The sequence below is a fragment of the Odocoileus virginianus genome, chromosome 14, assembly GCF_023699985.2.
Source record: "Odocoileus virginianus isolate 20LAN1187 ecotype Illinois chromosome 14, Ovbor_1.2, whole genome shotgun sequence".
Taxonomy (NCBI): Eukaryota; Metazoa; Chordata; class Mammalia; order Artiodactyla; family Cervidae; genus Odocoileus; species Odocoileus virginianus.
Genome location: NC_069687.1, coordinates 30,978,891 through 31,005,589, shown reverse-complemented (window position 1 = coordinate 31,005,589; position 26,699 = coordinate 30,978,891). Strand labels below are relative to the sequence as shown.

The 26,699-nt window shown below is 37.7% G+C and overlaps 1 protein-coding gene and 1 long non-coding RNA gene across 5 annotated transcripts in view; one reads left to right on the top strand and one right to left on the bottom strand.

The window, feature by feature from the left end:
• Positions 1 to 26,699, bottom strand: part of SPEF2 (sperm flagellar 2) — a 183,056-nt gene that overhangs the window by 155,873 nt on the left and 484 nt on the right. For 2 of the 4 annotated variants that reach the window (XM_070476571.1, XM_070476575.1), the window contains exons 2-5: positions 16,517 to 16,619; positions 7,990 to 8,242; positions 5,621 to 5,761; positions 3,865 to 3,929 (exon numbers count right to left, since the gene is read on the bottom strand). In XM_070476571.1, the coding sequence (XP_070332672.1) occupies positions 3,865 to 3,929; positions 5,621 to 5,761; positions 7,990 to 8,242; positions 16,517 to 16,619 (562 nt within the window). Of the gene's footprint in view, positions 1 to 3,864; positions 3,930 to 5,620; positions 5,762 to 7,989; positions 8,243 to 16,516; positions 16,620 to 17,510; positions 18,745 to 26,699 lie in introns of those variants that run through there. The other 2 variants (XM_070476572.1, XM_070476573.1) reach the window with 2 other exon arrangements.
• On the top strand, positions 1,689 to 20,817 carry LOC110133584 (uncharacterized). The gene is made up of 3 exons (XR_002312815.2): positions 1,689 to 1,763; positions 14,394 to 14,459; positions 19,990 to 20,817. It is a non-coding gene; the product is annotated as an uncharacterized lncRNA (long non-coding RNA).

Here is a 26,699-nt window from a genome sequence, read left to right as displayed (position 1 = left end):
TAAAGCAAACATTAGAACTTCAGTGTTCAGCTTTAAATATGACTTATAATGTTATTCAAAAGACAGGGAAACATTATTATGGTATTCAGGGATTAAACAGTCATCAATTCTCATATAGACCAAAGTGTTTTTATGAAAGCAGTTAATTTCATGTTTAACAAATAATCACACATGTTCTTTCCTAATCTGAGTATACACAGTTTTATTAAATCAAAGATCAAACTCATTTACATAGTTTAATCAAAATTCTTAAATTATAATTAGTTCTACTTAATAATCACATATTTATGGCACAGATCATATTTTATTATAGTTCATTATTTCTATATTTGCTGCTTCCAGCTGAACTCTGAGTATACTATTTTACTTTTCTCTGTACCTCTGCCTCACAGTAATGACATGTAGATGATGTTTGCTAAATTTCAAATCATATGCTAAGAAGCACTACACAAGTATAATATGATTTTAAAAAGCTACACACTGAAATTCTGGTTATTTTACCAGCAGGTGCTCAACCTTTGACTGTATTCTGTCAGCTGGGAGTCATTCAGCAGAAATTACGTAGCTAGCAAAGCCTCAGGAAGATCAAAGACAAATTTTAACTCGATTTACTAAGTTCAGTATAATCAATATTCATGACTATTAATTTATGAAATTAATATTAATTTATGGAAATGTAGCATAATTTTTTTAGATCCTTCCTCAAAATTCTTATTATATTTTCACTTAAATGTGACGTTTAAAAGAGTTTGCCTTACATTGAGCATGGGTTAATAGGTCTCTCTCAACACTGTTTGGCTGCTATCAATATACTTAAGATATTGATTCTCCTTTGTTCGTCAATCAGTCTATCCAACCATCCATACATACACCCATCTTCTGTGTTATGCCAATCAAGGCCTGAAGAAAGTTACATGATATTTTCTTGAATAAATATTCATTTTATGAGATACGGGTTTCTTGAGGGCAATAATTATGTTTACTTTATATCTGTTAAGCCTCCATAGAGTTAATAATTGTATGAGTGTGATTATTAGTGATAGGAACCTTGGCCAAATTCATGTGTGTGTGTATATATTTTAAAAAGCAGTTGTTAGAAGGAAACTAAAGTAAATCTGTGAATCCAAATGTCAAACTACAGCAGTCAACAGCCTCAGAAAAGAAACAAAGAACAAAAGAGCGGGTGGCATTTACTATTTGTCTTAAAAAATAAAGAAATAGTATACATGTGGGAAAAGCAGCAATGGTTGTTCTTGCATTGCTCTCACTGAGCATTCATTTCATCCTTTCACAAAAGAAACGGCAGACTTTGAAATGACATCCATGAGAAAGTGTTTTGGGAGCAGGCTTTGAAAGGGGCAGCTGCAGAAATTGCTCCTTAGGTCACCTTAAAAGATGATTTTAGTGCCTTCTGCCATCAAGTAGTGTGAAATTTCTGGATGAGTCCAGACCATGTTTGATTCTAAGCTAAGGATTCAGAATGAACTAAAGAAGTAGTGGTCAATAACAGGGATTAAGAAAAGCAATATTGTACCATAACTTTTTTGTTTCTTTTAAAGTTTGCTCTAGGCCAGTGTCTCCCAGCATTTTTTATCTGGGGGTCCATCAGAGGAAATGCCCTTTGTGATGTGTACTGGAAGGGATTTGGAGTCACCACTGGGGTTGCTCACAATCAGAGGTGACTGGTCCAGGGACTCCAGGGGCCCAGGCCCTATCCTTCTGATCTGAGAAGTGAGGGTGTCCATATCTCATGGGCCCTGGGGGTAAGTCTCTGGCAAGACCAAGTGGGGGATTCTGCAGAGAAAGGCCTCGAGATAGACACAGTTATTTCCCTCCCTTTTCCTTCAAAACAGAGCCCCAGTTTTATTCAGGGTAACAACAAACTCAGATGAAGACTACAATTCCCAGTCTCCCATTCTGCTAGATTATGGCCATGTAACTGAATCCTGGCCAACAAGGTGTATGCAGAAATTTTATGTGGGCATTCTGGGAAGGCTGGTATAAAGAACTATTTTAGATTGGAGATACCCACTTTATGCCTGGGGCTTCCCAGGTGATGCTAGTGGTAAAGAACCCACCTGCCAATGCAAGAAACATAATGAGATGTGGGTTCAATCCCTGGGTCAGAAAGATCCCTTGGAGGAGGACATGGCCACCCGATCCAGTATTCTTGCCTGGAGAATCCCATGGACAGAGGAGCCTGGTGGGGTGCAGTCCATGGGGTTGCAAAGAGTCAGACATGATTGAAGCGACTTAGCATGCACTTTTTGCCTATCCTCCTTTCTGATATTGGAACATGGGCCAAATGTTCAGGGGCCTAGAAGCTAATTTACATTGTGAATGTAACTCTAAAGACAAAAGCTACATTTCAGGACAGTGGAATGAAAGGGAAGATTCAGTCCATGATAACCTTGGGGCAACAACACATACCCTTGGCTGCTTACATTCTGATTTCTGTTACAAGGAAGAGAATACACCCATCTAATTCAACCCCTCTGGTTTCCAGGTTTCAAAGCTACCTGAGAGGTCTAAATTCAGAACAGGCTGGGAAGGCAGTGAAGATCACAGTGAATGTTTGTGCGGGTGTGATCTTTCAAATATTTAATCACTGACATGGTGATGACACTAATTAATCCAAATAGATGCTGATGTAGGGAGTGGAAGATGCTAGCATGCTTGGTGTTAATCCTGGTTGTTAACTGTGGAAATCAAGGGGTCCCAAGAAAGGCAGAGAATGCTATTCACTAAAAGTATTTCAATATTTTAAGATGGTCATTTTGGTAGACACCATCCATTTGTCACTCCAGAGCATGAGCCTAGTGAGATGAGTGAAAGAGTTCAAAGAAATGGAGCAGTTTCGCGGGCCAAGGTCAGGGAGGGCGTGGTGGGGTTCAGGTGACCGCTGCAGGGGAGAGAAGGCTTGGGCTGAGGTTATTTTAGGCATCAGGGAAGCACAGACAAACATGAGCCAGGCTTAGAGTAGGGCATCAGGAGTTTCCACAGAAGGAAGGAGGAAAGGCAGTTAACACATACATTCTTCATTCTGCTTCATTTCCATTCACACCTGACTTCCTCACCATTTCTTCTTCCAGCTTAATCTTATTCCACTTCATTTGATTCTATTCCCTTTCCTCAGAAATATTAATATGGAAGATTAATATGAAGTATATAATTTGTGTCTATTTTTCTTCCTTAACAGAGATTTATTTCCTATTCTATAAAATGTAAATGAGTAGACTTTGGATAGTTTCCATTAAAAAATGCAGAAGAATTCAAGCTGCTTCTATATGTGCAGTCCCTCATTAATTGTTTTCTATGAGTCAGTGACCCCTGATAGGAAACAAAAGGGGAGATGATCTTTATCTTTAGGCAAAAGAAGCCAATTAACCAGGGGCTTTCTGTAAAGAAATCACTGAACTCTCTTAGTGACAGTTAGTCAACACTCATTCGGCAGTCCTTTATAGCTGGTCCCTGTGCTAAATGCTGAGGATGCAAGGGGAGAGCAATTAGAGTCTAATAAAGGCAGTACAGTGACAAATGTAAATGAATAGTAACTTGAAAAAATGTTAGTGAATGTTTAAATAGTATGTGTGATAAGTATAGCATAGAAAAAAAAATTAACCTCACAAATCATAATAGCCACTTACCTTCTTGATATTTACAAAATTGTTAATGAACAACTAATCTGAATTTTATCTCATTTATCTTCCTTAATATACTCTCTCAATGAAGACTCTACAAAGTGAAAACATCCTCGGAATAGCTGTTTCAGGCAAACTGTTTCTAAATATTCAAAAGTTAAAGTAAAATGAACTTTTTAAAAGAAAAATCAAATTTTTGATTATTAAATTAATTTTATCTCACCTTTCTTTTGCCTGGAGATCCTTTTTTATTAATGCTTCAAACTTCTTAATTTCATTGGCCACATCCTTTAAAGAAAATTCATCATCAATTTTTTACCTCTAAATATACTGAAACTTTTTCTTTTATCACTTTCATTTAAATTTGTAAAAGTGATATGTACTAATAATTCAAGCTAGTTAGGATTTCTAAATATTCTAGAATATTCTTCCATTCCAATTTGTTACTTTCAGTGTAGACTAAAGGTACCTAAAAGAAGGTGAAAATTGCCTAATCTGAATAATTCAGTTCACAATGCTAGCTCTGAAAGTACATCAAAAGGCATTTAATAAGAAAAAATATTATAAAAAAGTTAGGACATGCATTTTTAATTACAGTTATTTTAAATGAGAATAACTCCGGGAGTTGGTGATGGACAGGGAGGCCTGGCGTGCTGCGGTTCATGGGGTTGCAGAGTCGGACACGACTGAGCAACTGAACTGAACTGAACTGAACTGAAGCATTTTTTAGATATAAATATTTCTTCAAAAATTATCTTGGGTGTTTTAAACATTTTTTGTGCACTCTTATATATACTATTAATTTGCTGTTGGAAAATTAATTTTAGCTGATCTGCCTACTGCAAATCCTTTTTCATAAACTTTAATCAACTCAAGGAAACAGAAGAATTAAATTTTTTTAATATAAATTTATTTATTTTGACTGGAGGCTAATTACTTTACAATATTGTAGTGGTTTTGCCATACATTGACATGAATCCATCATGGGTGTACATGTGTTCCCCATCCTGAATATTTTTACTAAAATGGGGTCAGAAAAAAGCCTCTGTGGATAATACTTTTAGACACTAATTATAGGATTTTAATATTAAAAATTAAGTGTGAATTAAAACAAAATGCAATGGATTTGGATATCAGAGTGACCTGCCAATGCTTTATTAGCATTGTGAACTTGGGTAAAACATGTCAGTTTTCTGAGCCTGTTTCCTTATCCAAAAAATGGGGAAAGCAATACCCTACTTAGCGAGTTGTTTACAAATTAAAGACAATGTGAAATGCCCAACCCACAGCCTGACATATAGCAGATGATGAATAAATGGTAGCTGTTTTCTTAAGTTAAAGGGGAGAATATCACTAACAATCATTATAGCAGCATCAAGTGTAGATTCCAGGAATTAGTATCAAAATGCACAGACAGTACTGCTCCCCTGTGAAATATAATGAGATTGTATCCTATAGGAACGACTGATAAGTGTTAAGTAATATGATATATTTATCAATAGTATGTCTTAAATGTAAATATAATGAGAGCAAGCAAATTGCTTAACATTGCTAGGATTCATAGAAAGACAGTGCAACATGGGGAGGAAGTACTGGGGAAAAGCAAATAGTAGGAATGGCACATAGATGGTATCTGGGGTACCTAGACTGGCCCCTGTTGTATGCATGGGCGTCATGACCCATCACAACAGCACCCACCCTGGCACAGTTTGCTCGTGATCACAGAATCCACCACACAAGAGTCCACACGGGTATTCTCATTTAACAGCAGTTTGTCATCCATATCCTAAAGCTATATTCTCAAATAATGGAATAAAATAGATTGGACATGCATGCAGTGCATGTCTTTTAAATGAGAAGGGACAATGCCAGAGGTAATTTGAAAAGGAATTAGGAAGTTCAGGGAAGTTTCTCTCTTAGGGAAAGATCATCCTTTCATTAAGATAAACACAACACAATGTTAAAGGACTATCACTTACCTCTGCCTCTTTTTTCTTTTTCATTAATTTTTGGGTGTCAAGTGTTTTCAGAGTATGATCTGATGTGGGTTTAGGAATCTGTATGATAGCTGCTTGGATTTTGGCCATGATTTCATTTTGTCGTCTTCTGCTCAAGCGTTGCTAAATATTCCATATATATGTAAGTTTAGTTATTCAGTTTATCAGAATAATACACAATGTAATACACTCACACGTACACAGATATGTGAATTTTCCATTCAAATTTTCTAAACTCAGCATTAACTGATGGACTAGGTAATATTAGGAAGGAAGTATCAATATAACTAATTTTGAAAAGTATAATATTGAAACACAATTTGGGAGTCCCTAAATTATGCAGATTGAATGTGTCTATTTTCATTATGGATGGTGATACTAAAAGGCTAATAAAGGCATCCCCAATATGAAAAATGAATGTAATTCTTTCCCAGTTCCACCTTCATGACCTGCCTAATCATGGGAAGAAAAAATTAAATCCAGGACACGGTATCTAGGAGGGCTCCCAACATCACTAATTATTAGAGAAATGCAAATCAAAACTATAAAAAAGTATCACCTCACAACAGTCAGAAGTGCCATAACCAAAAAGTCTTAAAACAATAAATGCTGGAAAGGGCGTGGAGAAAAGGAAACCTTCTTACACTGTTGGTGGGAATGTAAATTGGTACACCCACTATGGAGAACAAAATGGAGGTTCCTTAAAATATTAAAATAGGACTACCATATGATGCAGCAATCCTACTACTGGGCATGTACCCAGAGAAAACCATGAACTCCAATGTTCACTGCAGCACTATTTACAATAGCCAGTACATGGAAGCAACCAAAATGTCCATCAACAAAGGAATGGATAAAGAAGATGTGTTATGTATCAATTTATACAATGGAATATTACTCAGTCATAAAAAAGAACAAAATTGGGTCATCTGCAGAGACTTAAATGGACCCGGAGACTGTCATACAGAGTGAAGTAAATCAAAAGGAAAAAAAATGTTATGTATTAATGCATATATGTGGAATCTCAAAAAATGGTAATATGATCTTATTTGCAAAGCAGAAATAGACACATGGACGTTGAGAACCAACATATGAATGAATTGAGAGATTGCAGTTGACATATATACACTACTATGAACCTAGTGTATAGCACACAGAATTCTACTTGGTGCTTTGTGGTGATCTAAATGGGAAAGAAATCCAAATAAGAGGGGAGATATTTATACATGTGGCTGATTCACTGGCTGGACAGCAGAGACTGACACAGCAGTGTAAAGCAACTATATTTCAATTAAAAATAATAATCAAAGGACATTTAATGAGTATTTTCAATGTTCAAAGCATTGTACTAAGCAAATTTTTCGAATTGGAGGAACTAAAACTCTTGTGAGGTCATATGACAGGTAAATAATATCAGCAAGAGGTGGTTAGCACCAAAGAGTGAGAATTATTTGTGCCCTAGGAGTTCCCCAGAAAGAGTCTATGTGTACTGGGAAGGTTGCAGAGTAGATGGAGGGAAGTTTAGGGGAAGAGGAGAGAGGAGAATGGTGAGCTTGGGTAGGACAGAGGGAAGAGCAGAAATAAATGAGTCCTATTCAATGACAGGCCGCCAGTGTAATAACAGAAGAAAGACAATGCTGAGGGTTATGAAAAGATACCGAAAGGTTGACCGTGTTTAGTGAAAAAATTTAAATGCTAGTTAAATCAAGGGACAAGATATTTGTAGAGTAGCTTCCTGGGTGGCTCAGATGGTAAAGAATCTGCCTGCAATGCAGGAGATCTAGGTTCAATCCCTGGGTCGAGAAGCTCCTCTGGAGAAGGAAATGGCAACCCACTCCAGTATTCTTGCCTGGAGAATTCTACGGACAGAAGAGCTTGGCAGGCTACAGTCCATGGGGTTGCAAAGAGTTGGACACAACTGAGCAACTAACACAACACAACGTATTTGTAGAATAGCAGGTTTCTGAGAAGAAGCAGCCAACAAAAGTGGAATTGAGGGCAGATTCTCCTAGCAGTTGATTAAACTTTAGGAGCCTAGATTCATTCATAGGTTGCAGCAGGAGATCTGAGTGGATTCGACAGGGGTATAGAAGAAAAAGAGCAGGCCTAAGAAGCACAAGGAATTAGGAACAAACAGAATTTGATAAGTTACTGGAGCTTAGTGGAGAGGATGGAGGGAGGCATCAAAAATGAATAAATGGAAAGAAAAGATAAAACCTGAATAGGGCCAATAACATAATCAGGGACATACATGCTCTAAGGGGCTTTTTTGAAAATGCAACATCATTGCCGTGTTTCTTCAGCAAGCTTTTGTGTTCTGATGTGTTTATAATTTTTCTTTATGTACTTACATCTCTAAAAGCCTCGCTTTTCATGTTTTGAACTTTTGTGCTCATCAGGGGCTGTACGGTTGGCATTTCCACTCCAGTCTGAACACCTTTCTTTTTCCTCTGGAGAGCAATGTACAGCTGATATAAGAGTTTCGTGGCAGCCCCAGGCTTCTCTGTGATGATATTGTGGGCCACATTCTGATCAAATTGCACACCCAAAAGGTGAAGGGTGGGCTCCAAGCGAGAAAAATTGTTAAGTTTGGCACTTGAAATCCTAGGCATTAAAATATTTCACATAATAAGACATTGAATTAAAGGCAAATAACAAATATCAGAGGATTTTCATAACCAAATACCATGTTCTTTTAAATGTATCAGTCCTCGCAAAAACCACTTAATCCTCCAGACAAGTTGAGATTTTGTCTATTGCCCTAGCTCCATGCATTTATTTCTCTTGAATGGGCTAAACTAAAACTCATTAATTTCATACACTCTTCTACTTAAATACTAGAATTTCTACAGGAAGTCAGTACAAAAACATATCTAAATGCCTTCTTCAAAATGGAAAAACTTAACTATAGTTTTGAAAAATATTTTACTCTGAAGACAAAACTGCACTTTAAATACCCATTTCTTTAATTGGTATAACGTGAAAATAACCTTACTTTCAGTGATGACTGAAAGTGATGACTCTCACCATTGTCTTCTCAGGCACTGTCAGAAATAGCTAAACAATATTAGCCATACAACTAGATGAGTCATGAGATCATTACTGTACAGTTTATATCACTTCTTCAAAAATCACTAAAGACTTTCTAAAATATATGTATTGTTGAATCATCTATTATCAAATGAGGCTCACATTTTAGAAGAACTCATTAATTCATTATTAATTTACTCTCTCAACTATACCAGTAACTTATTTATTTAATAAATGTTTATAAAATTATTAAGGTCTTACAAAGATGAATAAGACACCCTGCCCTTTAGCAGTTCATAGCAGGAAAACAGGTGTAATAAGTAGTGATAAACTGATGCAACTGTTGCAATAAAGGTCTCAAATGACCAAGGGCCATCAAAAAGCCTATGAATACAGCAGCAGAATAAAAGCAAAAAGATGTTAGATGCATTTTCAACTTTTGTGTGTCTCTTATGTTCAAACTGGATGCAAATGTCAATTTTATCCACTGGCCCATTTTCTCTTTACTTTAACTTTCAAACATCAGTGACATTCTTTGATGTAAAAAAAAAAATACTGAATATACTTGAATATAAGTCAAAGTCCCATCTTCTCCCTAAAAAAAGAGGATACCTTACAGAGGGAGTTGGCAGAATTTCTAGTATTATAGGGTTACTCACTCCATAACTTCATTTTAGACTATAAAACTATTTGGGGGAGATACAATGACCTCTGTTGAAGTTTCAGAAGCTGAAAGAGATCACTTAGCACTTAAAGTTTTTAAATTTTATTTTATTTTTAATTGGAGGATAATAACTTTACAATATTATGATGGTATCTGCCATACATCAACAAGAATCAGCCATAGGTATACATATGTCCTTTCCCTCTAAAACCTCCCTCCCACCTCCCTCTGTATCCCAGCCCTCTAGGCTGTCACAGAGCACCGACTTTGGGTTCCCTGTGTCATATAGCAAATTCTTACTGGCTATCCACTTTACATATGGTAATGTATATACTTCAATGCTGCTGTTTCAGATTATCCCACCTTCTCTCTCCCCTACTATGTCCAAAAGTGTTCTCTATGTCTGCATCTCCATTGCTGCTCTGTAGATAGGTTCATCAGTATCTTTCTAGATTCTGTGCGTGCACAGGTGTGTGTGTGTGTGTGTGTGTGTGTGTGTTAGTTGCTCAGTTATGTCCAACTCTTTGCAACCTCATGGACTGTAGGCCACAGGGCTTCTCTGTCCATGGAACTCTCCAGGCAAGAATACTGGAGTAGGCTTCCATTCCCTTCTCTAGGTCTAGATTCCACATATATGCATTAATATATGATATTTGCCTTTCTATTTCTGCCTTACTTCACTTTGTATCCCTGGTGAAGGAACTAGCAACCCACTCCAGTATTCTTGCTTGAAGAATACCACGGACAGAGGAGCCTGGCGGGCTACAGTCCAAGGGATCTCAAGAGTCGGACACAACTTAGCAACTAAACCACCATTTTGTATAACAGGCTCTAGGTTCATCCACCTCATTAGAATCGACTCAAATGCATTCCTTTCTATAGCTGAGTGATATTCCATTTATGTATGTATCACAACTTATTTATCCATTCATCTGTCAACAGACATATACGTTGCTTGCCTGTCCTAGCTATTGTAAATAGCACTTAACACAAACTTTATATACTGTCATACTGTTTCTAGTATATTATTTCTCAAGAGATAGCTCTCAAGCAGTGATTCTAAACTTTTTTTTTAATCACATATACTATCCTTGGGAAATCTGATGAGAGCTATGAAACCTTCTCCCCAGAGAAGAAAACACACATCCATGAATATACACAAAATGTGTATGCACTTTTGGGGTATTTGTCAATCTTCTAAAAATCTAGCCTAAAAGTGCCTACTAACTGCAAGGGAGGTGGGGTTGGGAAAATAAAGGAATGATTTATAAATATAAATAAAGAAGTCAGTGTCACATGAAGGTCAAAGCAACAAACGTATTGACAGAAGACATTGAGTTCCTTTTCCAGTCATGCGGCGTAACTCAGTGTCCTATTTCCTCTATTTGGTCAAGCATACTTAGCGTGGCATGCCACATTGGCCAAACTATGAATAAAGTATTTTAAATAGATAAAAGATAAACAGATCTTAGAGGGAATGAGAAGAGATAAGGAATGCTACAAGGCAATCTTATCAACCACAAAAGTAAAACATTTTTTTAGGTCTTCTCATGTCGTGTCCAGTGTTGCAATTTGTTCCCCACAAATGACCTACAGTTTGAGATAACAAGCATTGGCCTAAAATGATTAGGGTGCTACATAGACCATGTTTTGAAGAGTCTGATTGTGAAAGAGGATGGTCAGGTCAATGACTTGTGTCCACATTCCTTGGATGGGCACCTGACACCCACTTTGATCTTTCAACATAGTTCATCTTTTCATGTCCTTCTCATCTTTGGAGTTTGTATGTTTTCTCTACTACATTTATTTGCAAAGATATGGCCCGAAGGACAACTTTCCGAGGTTTTGCCTGCGACATAACCCTAGGCTTCAGAGGTCAGAGGCACCATAATTTGGGAGGGAAAATCCAAAAACAAACACTATTCATTTGCAAATTTTATCAAAATTTAGCCCTGTGCCCAGTGAAAGTAAAGCACACTACCCTTTCTCTTCCTTGTTTTACACAACCTCCAGAATGCAGTGTAGCCTGCTAACACTAGGGTTCAGTGACACGGTAGGCTTCCAAATGGCTTTTATGGTCTGGCTGAAGTGTCCAGGTATAACAGTACTTCTTTCTGGAAGCTTTTAATAATATATATTCTAAATATCCAACCAAAATTTTGGGAATATAACTGGCATGTAAATGGATGGAAGCCCACTCTTGTTATAATATATGCTCAATCAGTATACCATGATAATCAACAGTTGTTTTTAAACCTAGAGAAACCACTGGGACATTTTTGCTCTGGAGACAGAGCATATGATGTAAATGATGACCCTCGAGGGGATAAGGAATGTGTTCTGGGAAAAGCCTTCTCCCTTTCTACCTGCAGTCCTTATCTGCCAAGGGATTACCTCCATGCTGTCTTGTAAGGGAATACAATTCAAAAGGTCATTAGAATAGGGGTATCCATGCTCCTTTATTTTTTATCTTTTTAACTAATCTGCTCATTTCTCACCCTCTGAGTTGGACTACAGATATCCTAAAACAGAATTCTTTCAGCGTTAGATGAGTTCTTCTTAGGATGAAGTAATTCCCAAAGCAAGTTAACTTCAAGTTATGTGCAATGCAGATTTAGTTTACTGTTTACATTTTAGACTAAAGAAACTAAAAATATTACACAAAAATCTCCAAATCATGAGCTCTGGCACTAGACAGTTATTTAAAAACTAGGCTTTACAAAGAAGGGTCCTTTTCCCCACTGAATAAACTAATACAAAGCTCAGATGCATGGTTTACTGATTCTTGTCTTCTTTAGAATATCATGTGCCCTAGAAAAACAGTGGGTTGTCCTAGGAACTAAAGGTTGATAGTATTTGGTTGTTAAGATAGGTCCATCTCCCTATGTTAAAAATGTGATGATGCTCAGTGAAACAGAAAGTTCATCCTTTGCAGTGAATGAAGGGCAGGGCTGCAACACAGGATGATACTCAGGGCACATAGCTATGCAGAGGCAGGACAAAGGTGTGAAATCTACCCTGGGCTCAGCTTGCCAAGCACAGGACCTTCGCATGAGGCAGCTTCATCCAAAATGGGGCTTTTCTCTGTTCTCTGCACAAAGGCTTTCCTATTCACTAAGACCTGTTTGCACAAGGGCTTTCCTATTCACTTCCATCCATGTGGGCCCCTGTTTCTATTTCATGCAAAGGCCTTCCATGGTCTTGCTAACAAGAGCCAACTCAGTACACGTGAAATACTGCATGCATGATCTGATTAGTATGGTTCTTTTAAGTTTTCCATACCTAATTCAGAACCAGATACACTTTCTGAAGTCAGTCATTTTTATTCATATAGAGAAACATGATGGTGTGCCTGCAGTGGGTCAGGGACAATGCCTGGAGCACAAAGAATAAACATACTCTGCAACTTTGAACATCTTTGCAAAGTAGTTAAGGCACAAACATTCTTATATTCACTCATCATATATGGTTTGGGCTCCTTCAGGTGGTAGTAACTCTGATAAGAACTGACATGTAAATTAAAAAATATAACCTAAAGTAATAAAAAAAGGGATGTCTGAAGTGTTGTTGAAACAAACAGAAAAAAGCAAAGAGTAAAAGGAAATTAAGTCTGCTGGGGAGAAAACAAAGAGTTTAGAAAAGGGTGGATTTTTAGCTGGATCTTAAGGATGAAGAAGAGTTTCTCAGGGTGAAAGTGAACAAAGAATAATATACAAAGGTTCAAGGCATAATAAAAACACATGACGTATTTGTGGACCAAAGTAGCTTATGTTAGAGCTACAGACTGGTAGAAAATATGACTGGAAAGGGTGGATGAAGGTCACAAGGGAAGCATTTTGTAATAGAAGCCTTGAGAAAGAGAAACTGGAATATCCAAAGCTTTTTAAGCTGATGGGGGAAACCACACCTAAAGATGTGGGTGTAGAGTTCTATCTGCCTACGGAGAAGTTCAAACAAGGGGCTTAATGCAGGACTTATCAGAATATGCAGCCATTCATTAATTCAGAAAACATTTACTGAAAGCTAAACATGTGCTAGGCCCATGATAGCCCTGAGGATGCAAAGAGAAATAACTCATAGTACAACTACAAAATCCTTTGAAGGTACAATGTGCAACTGAAAGAGATACAAACAAAGAAACTGACAACAAAGTGACCAATGTTATAACAAGTAACTGTACAAGACAAGTTTAAAACTTTCATGAAGGGATAATAGGCAATGACACCAAAAATGGATTGGAAACCTGGTTACATGGAGATCATCACAAATCAATCTGTGAACATGAGAACTCGTGAGAAAGCAAAAAACAGAAAAGAAGGGCATGTACACTGACTTACCTACCCTGGAAATCTTATACCTTAGAGGCTGATCCTTGCTTGTATTGGAAGGGAGGAAATTTAGGTAGAAGCAGAGTGGGCACAGGGCTAGAAGATCAAGCAGAGGAGGCAGCTTGGGCTAAGCAGAGAAGGACAGTGTATACCTTGTTCTTGAGGAAGAGATGTGAGACATGGGGAGTAGGATATGCATTAGAATGTTACCTAGTACCCTAGAAGCTTAAGAAATTGTCAGGGATTAGCAAAAGAGGATAACTTGGTATAAAAATATATTTACAATCCATGGCTTCTCTTGAATTATACTATTATTACCTGCACAACTAGCATAATCTGGATTGTGAAAGAATGACTCACCTCTAGAATGGAGGTACTAGACTTCTTTTCCTTGAACTCTTGCAATGTAGGTAATGCTCAATGGAGATATAACATCCAAAGGAACCAAAAACTAAGAAATACTTGAGTGGGAAATATCAGGTTAAAACACTCTGAATATTGACCAGGATGTCATGAATGGCACAGCAAGGACCTCCAAAAATCTATTCCTCCAAAAATACAATAATAAAACTGACAAAATTCATAAAAATTAACTTCTTTGTAACTCTAGTGATTAGCCAAAGGCTTGTAACAATATAAAGAAAATTTATTCAAGAAAAAATCCTTAATCTCAGTAAGAACAGAGAGCTTTTAGTCATTTTAACTTGCCCTATTCCCATTTCCTTCTTTACAGCTCTTGAAAATCAGGAGCCTTGCAGTAAAAACCAGCAACCTAACAGCCATCTGAGAGGACAGACAGGTTTGGAACTCCTCAAGAAGTCCTATCCTCAGAACACTGTCATTATTTAACATAATTTAGAGCTCAATCACTGCTTTAGGTAGCTGTGATCTTAAACAGTTGCCACTGATGACTTTTACTAATACCCTGGGAATGGGGTTTTCAAAATGGCAACCTGCTCCAGTATTCTTGCCTGGAGAATCCCATGGACAGAGGAACCTGGCAGACAGTTCACGGGCTCAAAAAGAGTCAGATACAACCTAGTGACTGAACCACCACCATCATCTAAGGCAGTAATACCACTGGTGCAAACAAGAGCTGCCCAAAAACTTAAGAGGAAGACAACAACGAAATATCCACTGGGAACTTTGGGAAGCTCTGATGCATTCCTGGGGATCGAGAGGACCATATGCATGTGTAGGAATGTTTGGATACCCAGGAAAGACAGGAGGAGGCCCAAATCTCTCACTGTTGGCTGACCTTAAGCTCTGTACAAGCAGGACGTAAAGGCTAAGGCAGAGTTGTAAACTGTGAAAGCACTGAAGATATACCTCAACAAACTCAGCATCTCAGCCAAGGAAGATTTATCAGTTCAAGATATTTTAAAATATCTCCATTTATTTGCTGGGCTCTGTTCACTAAGCTAACCAAGCAGAGTCTTCAGGTGCTATACACAACAGGGAATACAGATTTTCCAAAATCAGTCCAAGAGAGTCATTAAACAGACAAAAAGTAGCAGCAGAGCAACAACAACAAAGCCCGGGAAGGCGGAGCAATCTGAGTTACCTCATGGTATTATTCTAGATGTCTGTTTTCACCAGTTATGAGACACACAGAGAAACAGGAAATACTGTCCCTACCTAGGGGGAAAAGGTCAGCAGAAACTCTCTGAGGAAGCCCAGATGTTTAATTGACTAGACAAAGACCTTAAGTTGGCTATTGTAAGTGTTAAAAACTAAAATAATTCATTTTTTAAAAAATTATAAAAGAAAGTATGAGAACAACATCTCAACAAAAATAGAATATCAATAAGGAGATAGGAATTATAAAAATAACCAAGTGGAATTCTAAAATTAAGAAGTATATGACAAAAACCACTACAATATTGTAAAGTAATTAGCCTCCAACTAATAAAAATAAATGAAAAATAAATAAATAAATTTGATAGCAAAAAAATATAAATATATATATATAATAACTGAGATGTAAAAAGTCACTAGAATAGCTCAACAGGACATTTGAGTTGGCAGAAGAAAGAAGCAGTAAATTCAAAGATAGATCAATTGAAACTATTCACAGGGGTAACAAAAAAGGAAAAAGAATGAAGAAAAATGAACAGAATTCCAAAACACATAAACTCATTCTAATCATCAGACTAATTCCAACTGAGGAACAATATCAAAATACTTGACCAGTTTTTAATTTTTCAAAACTGTAAAGATTATCAAAAACAAGGATATGAGAAAATGATATCCTGATAAGATATTGGAACAAAAAAGACATTAGATAAGAATTATAACAAATCTTTGGTACAAAATGTACCATACCAATATAAGATGACAACAGTAGGGAAAACTGGATGTGAACAGCATGGGAACTCTGTACTATCTCTGCAACTTTTCTGTAAACCTAAATTTGTTCTAAAATTAAAAGTTTAGTTTTAAAAATCAACAAAGCTCCTGAGATCTGTGCGATACTGTCAAGTACACCAACACACACAAAATAGGAATCCCAAGAAGAGGAGAGAGATGAAAAGAAATGGGGAGAAAGAACTTTTGGAGAAATGAGGAGCAAAAGTTTCCTAAATCTGATTAAACACAGGAGTGCAGGATTACGGAAGACATTAAAATGGGGCCCATCTAGAGATGAGGTCTTGTGACAGCCTGTCACTTTCTCTCCTTCGTACTCCTGGGAAAATGACATATGTATATGTGAGGAAGCAGCAATTTTCATGTCGATGGTGCGTTTGCCTGGTTTAGGTTTGGAAGGAATCTTGTGATAAATGATTCTTTAATGTTAACTTTGGAAGCTAAATCCATCCAAAGACCAAAGGAATTGACTTTTTTAATCTCACTAACCTGCTTTCTGAAAAGTCTGCAAAATCATCCTGAAGTGCAAACTTGTGCAAAACTTCTCCAATTAGATAGCCACTGGAAAATGCCTTTGCAAATGACTTGGGACCTGAATTTTAAAACACAGAGATAAAAAAGTAAATATAATGCTTTACACAGAGATTGTATATTTTCAGTATGTACATACAGAATAAAATCCCATAATTTAACCTGAACTCAGAATGCCATCAAAACAGTTCTAAATGTATCTTTTAATAATCAGATGAAAATACTGAATTTTAACAGTAGGTATCTTATAAGGATCCCTGAATAAATGTGGATCAGTACTTGATAACATATGATATTTGGAAAGAAAAGACAACTTTTGATCAAACCAAACAAAACACAACCAACAAAATATATAACCTTAGATCTAAAAACAAATCTTCAGTATATTTCATAAAATTATACTCTAATACTTCCATTATCAATACAACCTGTGGATGTTTTCATATTCTTGACCAAGTGAGGTACAATCCAACTTCTTTAAACCTCAAAACTTAATTTTAACCTTTATGCAATGGAAATTTTACAAAAATCATCTGCACCTTCTTAAATAAAGCCTACTGAACATAATCAAGATTTTCCTTGGGCTTCCCTGGTGCCTCAGTGGTAAAGAATCCACTAGCCAATGCAGGAGACATGGATTCAATCCCTAATCCAGGAAGCCCACATCTCTCGGAGCAACTAAGCCCATAAGCCACAAGTACTGAGCTCGTGCTCCAGAGCCTGGGAGATGCAACTACTGAGCCCGTGGGCCTCAACTACTGAAGCCTGTATGTCCTACAGCCTGTATTCTGCAATAGGAGAAGCCACTGCAATGAGATGCCTGCATAGCACAACTAGAGTAGCCCCCGCTCACCACAGCCAGAGAAAAGCCTGTGAAGCAATGAAGATCCAGTATAGCCCAAATTAAATAAAGAAAAAAATTTTTGAAAACTATATTATAAGGAAGATTTACCTTGGTGGTTCTGTGGTTTACTCCAGTGTAGTTGGTGTCCTGTGCAATGATGGAGATGGCCCAGAGGAAGACATGTTTTGGAGCTAGAGATACATATGCTAAAATCTTGTCTCTGCCTTTTACTAGCTGTGCAACCTCTGACAAGCTGCTTAACCTTCCTGAATTTCTGTCCCATCCTATCTATATCTATCTTGGTGAGTTATTTTAAAGATTAGAGGCAATGTATGAGAATTTCTTGGTACTATGCCTGCCACAAAGTATGCACATACTGATGAGTGCAGGAAAAAAAATTAAGTGTAAAATAGAATTTGCTTTCTTTAAAGATGTCCTTAGTTTGGGGTCACTTATATTTTTCTTATGAAGGATGTAGGGTTACATGGTATTCAAGAATGATGTTCGAAGTTGATACATAATACATTATCATACAACAAAGTCATCATCTCTCAAAGGATTTCAAAATCCTCCAAAAATCTTCAGTGTGTTTCTATCATAGTCCTTTAGGAAACTGCAATACTAAATATCTATAAAATGTTATATATTATCACAGTATCACCTTGGAAGGAAAGTTATGGCCAACCTAGATAGCATATTAAAAAGCAGGACATTACTTTGCCAACAAAGGTCCATCTAGTCAAGGCTATGGTTTTTCCAGTGGTCATGTATGGATGTGAGAGTTGGACTGTGAAGAAAGCTGAGTGCTGAAGAATTGATGCTTTTGAACTGTGGTGTTGGAGAAGACTCTTGAGAGTCCCTGCAAGGAGATCCAACCAGTCCATCCTAATGGAGATCAGTCCTGGGTGTTCATTGGAAGGACTGATGCTGAAGCTGACACTCCAATACTTTGGCCACCTCATGCGAAGCGTTGACTCACTGGAAAAGACCCTGATGCTGGGAAAGACAGGGCAGGAGGAGAAGGGGATGATGGAGGATGAGATGGCTGTATGGCACCACTGACTTGATGGACATGAGTTTGGGTAAATTCCGAGTTGGTGATGGACAGGGAAGCCTGGCATGTTGCGATTCATGGGGTCGCAAACAGTCGGACACGACTGAGCGACTGAACTGAACTGATCACAGCATCACAAACTTGTTCATACAGAATTACCCTTTTTTAATCTATTTGATTATTAACAAGGTGGCTAATTGCAAATGACATTGGAATGATTTCACAATTCGTAGAGCTGGTGCTTAGTGTGCAATTGCAGGGAGGTGAGGGGAGACCTTACTCAGAAGACTTTACATCATCATAAGGCTCCTGCATATCTGACACCAGCCCACAATTTTGCCCAAAGCTTCCCTAGTATCTGCTCTCAGAGTATTTTATACTTTAATAATATCCCAGTTCTTAGGTTAAATCAATATAAAGTAGCTTAAAAAGATGTCAACAATCCTCATTGATTCTGTTTATTCAGGGTGAGCTCCTAAACTATCTAGCACTAGAATCTATCGACTCTGCCTTCCAGCATCATGGGGCTTTCCTAGTAGCTCAGTTGGTAAAGAATCTGCCTGCAATGCAGGAGACTTGGGTTCGATCCCTGGGTCAGGAAGATCCCCTGGAGAAGGGAATGGCAACCCACTCCAGTACTCTTGCCTGGAGAATACCATGGACAGAGGACCTGGCTGGTTACTGTCCATGGGATCGCAGAGAGTCAGACACGACTGTGCGACTAATATTCCTTTCCTTTTCCAGCATCATACACCAGTAGTCTTTGCAGCAACTGAAATCCAAAGAGCCCCTTCTGCCCCTAAAGGCAGAGGTGTGCCTTGTCCTCCTGCTGAATCACTGTTGCCTTCTCCTTCCCTCAGGACCCACCACTGCTGACCTCCAAAGCTGTGCCACCTGCTTTTCAGTTGTCCTTGCTGTGCCATCTGGGCTGCTCTGGCTGTGCCTTGCACCTCTTCTGTCTGTTGCTTTCTCTGTTCGGCTTCTTTCCCTTTTTTCTCCCTCTAGCCTGTCCCTATTCTTGGTTTTCTGAAGTGCCATTGGACATATAGTCACTGTCAGACTATAGAGTCCTACTAAAAATCTAAAGACTATTACTTTGCATTCAGGAGTTGCTACTATATCTGGTGATATCGTTCTCCCACTCTCTCTGGATTTTGCATTTTTGCCTGTTGCTCCTGTTGACTGAAGACCTGAAAGCTAACCTATGAATAACTGGGGAATAACTGTAACCTAGTCCATCACACCCAACTTATCAGGCAAATGGTCTGTAGCAAACTCATAGCTACAAAGAGGTCAGGAGAAAAATCAAATCATAATCTACTTCCTTTGAAATGGCAGGACTTCTTAATAAGACAATTCTGATATGGATAAAATAGAGGCATTTTGGCTACAAAGGTCAAAAAAGAAGAGCAAACACAATATTTCACTGTTAAGTAGGTTACTATAAATAAGTTTGAAAACATGTCTGCAGATCTGTGTGCATTAGACACTTACAGTTTTTCTTTTTTTTTTTTTTTTTTTCCTGTGCTATAGGAACACAGAAGAAAACAATCAGAGCAAAGCTATAGGAAGCAGAAAAAAACCACAAAGGGAAAACACATAGAAAAAAATGGAGAGAAAAAAGAATATGTGCAAGCAATTAGATGAAGAAAAAGCAGATAATCCAGGAATATGTAGATTAAAAAGTATGAGAAGGAAGAGAGAGGAAGAGAAATGGAGAGAGGTGAGGGGAGAAAAACAGTAAGGAAAAAAAGAAAACACAAAGAAAAGATTTTTTTATTTTTGGTTTATCGAATTTTCCTTCCCAGTAAATGTTCCAGGATACTACAGTTAATGATGGCCACCTCTGTAAGTTAATTTGCACTCATGACTGGAATTACCTAGGGGAAAGAAAAGGTGGATTGACTCCAGGATAAAGAACAATGAAGAATGTGAGAAAGAAATGAACCATAGGAGCTCAGTAACAATCTTCTCCCTGAGATTGGAAATGATCTACATGTGGAAAAATGTTGTTCCGTAACAACTCAGTCACACCTCCCGTCTTCCAAGCCACAGGTCTGATCCCATTCACTAACGCTTTCAATTGCAGAAATCTTTAATGTGAGCTTTTGTGAATTATCTGGGACGGAGGACAAAGGGTCTATGTGCTTTTCACCTGAGCCAGCTGGAGAAAAAACAAAAGAAGATAATCCTTCTACATTCCAGATGGTAATGTGGTCAGCACAGGCTCTGAAGAGAGAAATATTCTCTGGTTTGACTCTTGGACCATTTATAAGACCCTGGACTTTGGATAGTTACACAGCCCCAGTTTCTTCTCTTTAAAAGAGGGACAGTGATGGGTTCTACCTCCTGACAGTTGGTTTCATTAAATGAGATAATTGATTAAATGAGATAATGTAAAGTGCTTAGCATAATTCCCGGCTATAGTAAGTGCTCGGTGATCACTTTTACTGAAAGTTTTACTGAAAGTTTTAGTTGCTTAGTCACTGAAAGTTTTAGTTGCTCAGTCACATCCAATTCTTTGTGACCCAATGGACTGTAGCCCACTAGGCTCCTCTGTTCATGGAATTCTCCAGGCAAGAACACTTGAGTAAGTAGCCATTCCCTTCTCTAAGGGATCTTCCCAACCCAGGGATCAAACCTGGGTCTCTTGTAGTGGAGGTAGATTCTTTACCATCTGAGCCACCAGGTACTGCTTCTTAATTTAAGACAAGATGTTACACCAATTACACAATTCATAACTCAGTAATAGATCCTCAGTGACTATAGTACGGGACTTCCCAGGTGGTGCCAGTGTTAAAGAACCCGCCTGCCAATAAAGGAGATGCCACGGCCAAGGGTTTAAAGCCTGGGTCAGAAAGATCCCCTGGAGGAGGGCATGGCGACCCACTCCAGTATTCTTGCCTGGAGAATCCCACAGACAGAGAAGACTGGTGGCCTGTGGTCCACAGGGTCACAAACAGTTGGACACGACTGAAGTGACTTAGCACGCACGCATGCACGAACACATGCAATGACTATAGTACAAAGACCTTTATTTAAAGATAACTTAAAACTTAGATAGCAAATATTGACCCTGTCCTTAAAGTCAGATACAGACCTACTCTTGGGTCCAATAAGCTATAACACTCTCCCTGGTCTGGGGAAGCACATATAATCAAATGTAGTTGATTTTACAGCAAACCACTTGAGGAAAAGAAATAATGACTGAACACAGCCTCAGAGCATTTGTGGTCAAGTTTTGCTACCAAATAACTAAAGACTTTTGGGGATGTGGGGATCATAGATAAAGGCCTATAGACCTATACATTCTATGCTAACTGGCCTTTGTTCCTCCTTTACTAGAAGAGCGAAGACCTAGCTCAGGTTATCAACAACATTTAAAAAACCAAGTAAATTTACTTTCATCTGAGAGACAGAAAAGCTGCTGCTGGTGGCTGGGCACTGGCCTGACCCCATTAGGCCCTGGTGTTTCTAGAGGCTGGCCCAGCACTCACGGCTAGACTTTGGCCTTCTCCTGCTGACCTTAATCAATTTCGCAGCACACCAAGACCAGACAAGGTTACTCAGTGACCCTGATGGACTAAGACAAAAACAAAATCCCTCTATAAACATGTCTGAACTCAGAGTGAAATAGTATTGCCCAAAACACAAAAAATGACCAAATGTCACCCCCCTATTCTGACTGATGTGAGTGGTTGCTACGGTTTTTCCCTCCTTGCTTTGTTATCCCCACTTTCATTACCAGAATAGGTTATGCTGGTGTCCTTTTCTGCATGATGAATTGGTACTGTGGCTTATAAAATCATCAGAATGTAATGTCTGTTAGCATGTGACAATCCCTAAGAAATTGCTTAAAGTAATAAAGCAGAGCTTCTGAAATCACAAAAGTGAGGATCAAAGTACCTAGGATGACCTTCCCGAGATGAACAAATCCATCAGGTTCAACTAAAAACAATACTTTACCCTACTTTTGCCTCACTCATGCATCCTCATATAATAAATATTTACTAGGTGCCTATTATGCGACAGGCATCATAACAGGTATTCTTCTAAAGTGAGAGACACAAAAGTTATTGAAATAATATTATCTAGACCTAGATACATGATAGGCACTGTGGTAGATATTTTCCATTTGCAATATCATTTGACACTTCCCAAATATACAGTAATTATTATTATTACCTCTCAGGGTATAAAATTGTGACTAAAGATTACTGTTTCTAGTTCAGATACTAGAAAATCAGGACTTTAGAGATACTAAATTTTTCAACTCAGTTTTCTATTTATTGATTCTTTGTTACTTGTGATAACAATGTCTGAGACTATTCAAACAAAAATACCCGTAATACCCGTATATACAATTCTCACTATGACCCCACCCAGAATCCAAAAGAATATGGACTGCTTGTATATCAATTTGTACAAAGAATCTGATGTATACAATACATGGAATTTGAATGCTCTGCATTTGTGGAGAATGTTTAATTATGACACTCTGATGCCAACTTCCTCTTACAGTGAATTCATAAGCATTTTGCAAAACAGAGACAATGGTTAGGTTTGAAAATAACTGAGAGTCTGTAAAGACTTTTACAGCAAATCTCTTAGTAACACTATTCTATATTGCTTATTTTTATTACAAAAATAATTGCTTGAATTATTTTCTATTGAATAACTTTTAGTATTTTAAGACATTTCATTAACATACATCTAAGCATTATTTTCCAGGACAAATGGTCTAGTTAAACTTAACTCACTGGAGATCCTTAGCTTTAGTAACATAGATCTGAATCTTCATATGTTGAGACTATTCAAACCTCTGGTGACTCCCAGAAACCTCATTAAGTGGAGGGAGACTGTTCTTAATGGAGGATCATTGGAATTCATTTTCTTTACTGCTGATATTCAGGATAGTTCAGGCAACACAAAATTCAATATGAGATGCTTTATCCAAATTGATTTCTACCTTTCAGAATAATCCAGAAATCAATCAGCTTTACCTGCCTCTCTAATGACTAAACCATTATTGAGTCTCACCGAGGCAGCAATGCATTCACTTGGCATTCTCATTCTGTTTGCTTTGTCTCAGGAAGCAACACGTGGACTGAACTATTTCTAAACAAATACTAATAACTCCACCATTGCCATTTAACCATTTAACCATCTGGTTGAATTTCTGTACTTCTTGTGACTTCAACTGAACAATAATCCTCCTTAAAAGGAACTCAAATGAATATCTTTGGGAGGGTTAAGTTTTTAAACAGTAAATTCCCTAAGCATAAAATCGAATGTATAATACATCCTAAGAGCACTAGTCAAAGATCTAGATCCAAATTCTAGTTCTAGGACTTATTAGATGGGTGACTTAGAACAAATTACCAAGCTTTCTCAGCCTCTTTTATACATGTGTTCAATGGAGACAATGCCTCTGAGGACTTTTTAAAATCTCAAATATGAAAACCTATGTAAAAGGCTTAGCACAGGGTCTGGCATAAGAATTTAAGTGCTCAACAAAGATTAACTTTTATTATTATTATTATTCCAAGTATAAACTTCATTTGAGAAAATAACTCTTATGTACTCCCCTGTCCCAGCAATACTTCAAGATGCTTACTATATTTCAACTAAGGTGTTAAGCCTCTTTTTCTCCTACATTGTCATGTGACATTTGATCTTCTTTTTTTGATTTTGCATTTGTAAAGCTATACTGAATTTTACTTTCAAATTATGAAGGCAATCCAAGCAAAACATCAAGTAACACAGATGTATAAAGAAAAGCTAGCAATCATCTCCTTTCCCAGGGTAAGCAATACCAATACACTGGCATATATGCTTCCACACCTCTCTCTCTCACACAAACCATAAGATTAAGAGTCATGTATATGTCAACAGCCCAGTATATGCCTCTCCACACTTCTCTCACACATCCTCATGCAAAATGATATTATATTGGTTCCAGTAAGTTCTAATTTTGTTTTTCACCTGACAAAATTACATGAGCACATTTTAGGTCAAAAGTTAGAGTAACTAACTCATTTGTTCTAACAACTGCATGATAATCCATAGCATAAATACAGCATCATTTACCCAAGTAGTCTATTATTGAAGCAAATTCATACTGTCTCCATTTTTGTTCTTTTTGCCCCTATAATCAATGTGGCAATAAATATCTTTGTTCAAATGTCCTTACACATTGGTGATTTTATTTTTGTATGATAGTTTCTAAAAAGTAAGATTTAGCATTTACTGTGAGTCAGGGACTGTTTTAAATGCTTTGCATTTATTATGTCATTTAATCATAACACTACTTGATGAAGTATTATTATTACCCCTATTTTGAGTATTATAAAATTTAGGTAAATAGATTGCTCACAAGCACTAGCTAGTAAGTGTGATAAGTGATTTTAACCTAAACAGTCTGGCCTCCAAATCCTTGCACTTAACAGGATGCTTATCCAGAAATTGCCCAGTTATTTTCCCCAGAAGTTGCATCCACTTACGGTCCTTCCAAGAGAGTTCCTATAAACTGTTTTAAGTCTTCCATTGTATCGGTACCACAGAATGGCTTATCTAATGACAGAAATCAACTGGCAGCATGCTTCTTAGGCACACAGATCCTATCTTGTCTGTTTGTAAACACCGTTGAGTGTGTTCCCTATAATCTGAAAAGGCTTTTACAACATGGATTTAGGTAATCTCAGGAATTGTCTCTCTCTCTTTTGACTCCTCTTAGCAGTTAGGATCAAGAAATGAATTTGTATTGCTAGTGAATGGGATGCAGAATATATTAGCTGTCTCTGCTAACAGCTTCCAGCTTTACACTTGGGGAAAGCAGACATCAGAAAATTTCCATTTATAGTTTATGTTATTTAAATTCTTTAAAAATCTTTAGTCTTGGGACTTCCCTGGTGGTCCAGTGGTAAAAACTCAGCACCTCTACCGCAGGGGGAAGGGGTTCAATCCCTGGTCAAAAGACTCAGTTCCTGCATGCCTCTAGGTGGGACCAAAAAATAAATAAAATCTCCAGTCTTTTAACCTTCAGGGAATGAAGTAATTCTTCCTCCTCCTTTCAAAACCAAAACTCCCCAAACTGATTACAATTAGAATGGCATGTTACTGTTTTTAGATTTCTTGTAAATTTTATTTACATTTCTCAAAATTGTTTGAATATGCAACAGAGTCTTGTGGATTTGAGCAAAGAACATGACTTTTATTAATCAAGTAAATGAACCAAAGTAAACTCAGCAATCTGTAACTGCTTTTCTTCAGAAGAGTAGACCTTAAGGCCATGATACTACATTTTGGCTCCTATGGTGAGAAAGAAATAAGAAAAGAAAAATGCTAATACCATCCTGAGATAAGCATCATATTTTAGATAAGGAACAGTCAGAGAGACACATGGGATGATCATGGAGTCCTGGGAAAAAACTTACTGTGTGGGTGGCAGTTTGGCAAAGAAAAAGTCTGGGTTTACGCCTCAAGAAAGGCAACTGGAGTGAGTGAGTGATGGTCGCTCAGTTCGTGTCCGACTGAGACCCCCTGGACTGTAGCCCACCAGGCTCCTCTGTTCATGGAATTCTCCAAGCAAGAAAACTGGAGTGGGTTGCCATTTCCTTCTCCAAAGGCTACTGCAAATGCTCCAAATTTAAAGATCCTAACGTTGGTAACAAACACTTCACAGCTGCAGAGATACTACTGGTTGAGCAAATACTGTGGATGACTTAAGATTGAGTTGGCATTATTGCCCCTCTGGAAGCAAGTTGACATTATGCAAGAATGCTTCTGGGAAAAACAGACTGAAATGATTTGGCCTGAAAACCTCCTGCTTTGAGCAAAACCATACCAGTTAGAAAATGAACTCTTGTTTAAGAAACAACAAAAAGAAGTTGAATGGGGTATAGTGCTATTCTGGAATTACTTGGTTGTTACAAAAGTTGTCAGCATGTAAAAACTGCGTCTGGGGTTGTGGGATTTAGGAAATTTGGATGACAACTTTATGGCTGGGATAGTCAGGTTAGTGAAGAAGTCAGCTTTGGGAAGAGTGAAAAGTGGTCAGAAGTAGCAAATGTGTACATATCGAGTTAAAACTGCTGAAATTTGTAAATGTTAATATATTCTGCATTAACTCATTTCACACACAGCCCTTTATATTGGAGGGAACACACTGCGAGGAGAAGGTATTGTAACTTGTCCAGGGGCACACAACTAGTAGTGAGGTAGCTGGCTTTCAGGATTCACAT